Genomic DNA, 3,376 nt, shown 5'->3' with positions numbered 1-3,376 from the left:
GCACTCGCGCGAGCAAACGAGCGCAGCTGCACGAGTCAGTATTTAGGGATAATAATAGGATCACCGCTAGTAATTTCCTTCATAAAAGTCCAAATTACTCCACCAGTCACATGACAGAAAAATGGACTTTTCCTTCTCACTTACATCCTACATCATACATGTGCAGCAGTAGTACCAAACTAATATACAACCAGTCTGTCAATGTATCGATCCTGCCCTGACAAATGAGTAGCTCAATCTTGCCATCCCACTCTGAACTCTTGATTTCTACATAGTAGCAGTAGTACCAAACTAATGTACAGCCAGTATGTCAGTGTATTGATCCTCTCCTGACAAATATGAGTAGCTCAATCTTGCCATCTCACTCTCAACTCTTGATTTCTACTCCTACATAGTAGCAGCATGTTTCATCTTCATGGAGTCGCCGTGCCGACGATGAACTTCTGGCACATCGTGGTTCCCTGAAAGCACATGACGGTGTGCTCTGCAATCTCCATCTTGTCGGAATGACTCATGGATTGGAAACCGAAGGATCCGGTCCATGTCGGTAGAAGCTCGGGCACCGCCGGCAGCACAAGCCTCTCCACCCCCAACTCGCCAAGCAACTGCAAGTTCAGTAAATATGAAATGCTTAGCTCTGACGACCATGGAAGACAATTCCTGGAGAAAGCAATACACTGATCGATCAAACTTTAGACGTACCTTTTCCAGTTGGTTTATGAGGAGGCGGCACATCCCTTGCCGGCGATGCACGAACCGGGTCCCGATGAGCGGCAGCTCCGCAACCTTCTTCCCATACACCCTGCACCAACAAGGAAGATTCATATTCAGCATTTCAAAGGCAAAATGTATTTCAGGCAGTACATGAGAAGAAGATGATCAATTGGTGGGGGTACCTGAGCGTGCCCACGGTTATGAGCTCGCCACCTTTCTCGAGACCTACCACGTAGAATCCCCGGAAATTGAGCCGCCTCAGCTCCGATCTGCACAATCATCCAAGAACTGTCAGCAAGACATTCAGGTTTACTTACTCTCTGTTGAAGACGATGCTGAAAAGACATTCAGATTACAGCAAATGAAATGAGATGTTGACAAGAAAATCAGATTTACTTACTCTCTGTTGAAGACGATGTCGTGGCTGAGGTCGGTCCGCGTCTGCGGCTCGATGAGGGTGATGAAGCACTCGTGGAGCACGTCGAACGCCGCGCACAGCTTCCCGTGCTCCTCGGCCGCCATGCCCTCCTCCTCGGGGAGGTTCGTCGATCTCAACACGGTGAAGGTTACGCCTTCCACTGAGGTTGGCATTGATCTTCCAACCAGCCCTTGCAGACGCTGGAAAATGTTCGAGCAGTCATGGCTGCACAGCCATGGCCCTTCCGGGCAGCACTCGAGCTGGTCGCCTCTGCCCCTGATGCAGCCGGCATGATCTGTAAAATTAACAGAGATGAATAAGTATCTACGTAGTTGATTCAATGTACATTGTAGATTCTCGGAGTAATTTGGGATGTATTGAATGTACTTACACTCTCGTTCGCATTGGTCGCAGTAGATCACCGTCTTGTCGGTGAACTCGCCGTCGTCGGGCTCGAACTCGCTGGAGCCGCAGACGGCGCACCGGCAGGAAGGGCAGAACCACTCCCCCTGCGGGGTGGCGTCGAGGCCGACGCAGCCGTGGTGGAACGTGGAGGGGCAGCAGTCGCAGAGCAGCATGTCGCCGAAGTCGGCGCAGACGGAGCACACCCAGTCGCCGTCCCCCAGCTCGGGCGGGCATCTGCGCTTCAGCCTCGCGCGCGGCGACGGCGAGCCTGTGGGCAGCATGTTGCCGCCGTGGGCGCGCATCAGCTGCACCAGGCACTGCGACAGCGACCTGCCGTCGTTGAGGTACACGCTCGCCGACGGCCGCTCGGCGCCGCACCCTCCCGCGTGCGCCGCGAACTCCGCCACGGTGAAGGCCTTGCCGCCGCAGCCGCACGCGCACCGTATGGTCCCTTGCACAGTGACCGTGCCCTGCTTGGCCGGAGGCCCGTCCCTGGTTCGCTTGTAGGACAGCTTTGCCGTCGGGGGAAGGATTTTCTTGTCCATGAGCACGGCGAGGATCGTCCTCGCGCGGGTCGGCTGGCACGCCGCCGCCGCCGCCGCCTGTGCCTTGTCGCCGTCTTTCGTCCTCGGCCGCAGCACGCGCGACGGCGACGCCGCGGTAGACGCAGGACTCTGGGGAGACGCCGGGGGAGACGCAGGACTCTGGGGAGACGCCGACGCTTTCTTCCTCTTCTTCTTGGCGGCGTACTTCTTGAGGGCGTCGTCGGCGTAGAGCGCGGACACCCTCCTCACCTTCCGGCGCCTCGCGGGGCACTCGCCGGCGAACGGATTGCCGACGGCCGGCCCACACACGTCCTCGCCGCCTCCAAAGCCCCGCTTACGGCCGCCATTTTCCGCACCGATCGGGCTTATCACACGAGCGATCTCCTTCCCCACCCCGGACGAACAATCCGGCGCCGCGCGCTTCTTGCTCGGCTTCCCACGAGCAGTCGTCCTCGGGGGCGCGGTGCTGAAGAGCTGGAACTTCTTGCAGGCGACGATGAGGGAGATGTAGGAGGCGCCGTGGGGCGCGCGGTAGCGGAGCTCCTGGCGGCCGTCGCACTTGGCGAACCTGTAGAAGGTCCACCCGGAGGCGAGCAGGTGGTCCTTGGCCCTCCGCCGCAGCTCCTCGCCCCGCGGGCCCCGGCCGCCGCCGGCCATGAACGCGACGTACTCCGCGATGTCCATGGTCGTCCGTCCTGCGCCGGCGCGAGACACAGATGCGATGCTTCCGGCCGGCGGACGCGGTGATGGGAGGATGAATTTACCAAACTCGAGTTTTTCCGGCGGATCGCGGGTGCTGGCGTCGGTTACGATCGAGCCGGTATATATATCGCGCGCACGAAGCACCTCGTGCGAGTCGGATACGTAAGCCTCGGGGATTCTGGTTTAAGGAAATCTTTTTTGTTAAGAAAAAAATCTCGCGAAAAAAGAGGGGGAAAGATGGCCGGAGTGGGATCGGAGACGGCGGCGACCTGCCGCGAGCTGGACTCGGAGACGTGCGGCTGACCATGGCGACGACGGCGACGACGGCCTGTGGTATGGCCATGATGGGTGCTGGGCCGAACATCGCCACAGTGCCAAATAGTGTCGAAAGTGCTACTAATTAATCCGAGGTACGCAGTCGATTTATCAAGGACCAGACAATCACATAGGCATGACACCGAGATCTAGTAACGAGGTTCATCGAGCTCGGCTATAGCCCGGTACTTGACTATGGACGCTCCAACACCGGCCATCGGGTGCCGGCACATGCCGTCAGCCCCCTTGCGTGTTTGGGTTATTATGACGACGTAGA

The 3,376-nt window shown here is 58.0% G+C and overlaps 1 protein-coding gene across 1 annotated transcript; it reads right to left on the bottom strand.

Annotated features, from left to right (window-relative positions):
* Positions 1-202: 202 nt before the first annotated feature.
* On the bottom strand, positions 203-3,145 carry LOC123184602 (increased DNA methylation 1). The gene is made up of 5 exons (XM_044596702.1): positions 1,524-3,145; positions 1,115-1,427; positions 897-983; positions 703-802; positions 203-605 (listed from the first exon to the last, which is right to left on the bottom strand). Exons 1-5 carry the CDS (start codon positions 2,764-2,766, stop codon positions 414-416), a joined length of 1,935 nt encoding a protein of 644 aa, XP_044452637.1. The 5' UTR covers positions 2,767-3,145; the 3' UTR covers positions 203-413.
* Positions 3,146-3,376: the final 231 nt, after the last annotated feature.

This window comes from Triticum aestivum, chromosome 2A (genome assembly GCF_018294505.1).
Source record: "Triticum aestivum cultivar Chinese Spring chromosome 2A, IWGSC CS RefSeq v2.1, whole genome shotgun sequence".
Taxonomy (NCBI): Eukaryota; Viridiplantae; Streptophyta; class Magnoliopsida; order Poales; family Poaceae; genus Triticum; species Triticum aestivum.
Note: the sequence above shows the minus strand (reverse complement) of the source record. Positions and strands in the feature narration are given on the sequence as shown.

What these genes read in the sequence shown, in the direction of transcription:
- LOC123184602 (XM_044596702.1), bottom strand. Translation starts at nt 2,766, where the DNA reads ATGGACATCGCGGAGTACGTCGCGTTCATGGCCGGCGGCGGCCGGGGC. An exon ending in ATAACCGTGGGCACGCTCAG is followed by an intron (nt 803 to 896) that starts GTACCCCCACCA and finishes TTGTTGGTGCAG; the next exon opens with GGTGTATGGGAAGAAGGTTG. An exon ending in TCATAAACCAACTGGAAAAG is followed by an intron (nt 606 to 702) that starts GTACGTCTAAAG and finishes CTGAACTTGCAG; the next exon opens with TTGCTTGGCGAGTTGGGGGT.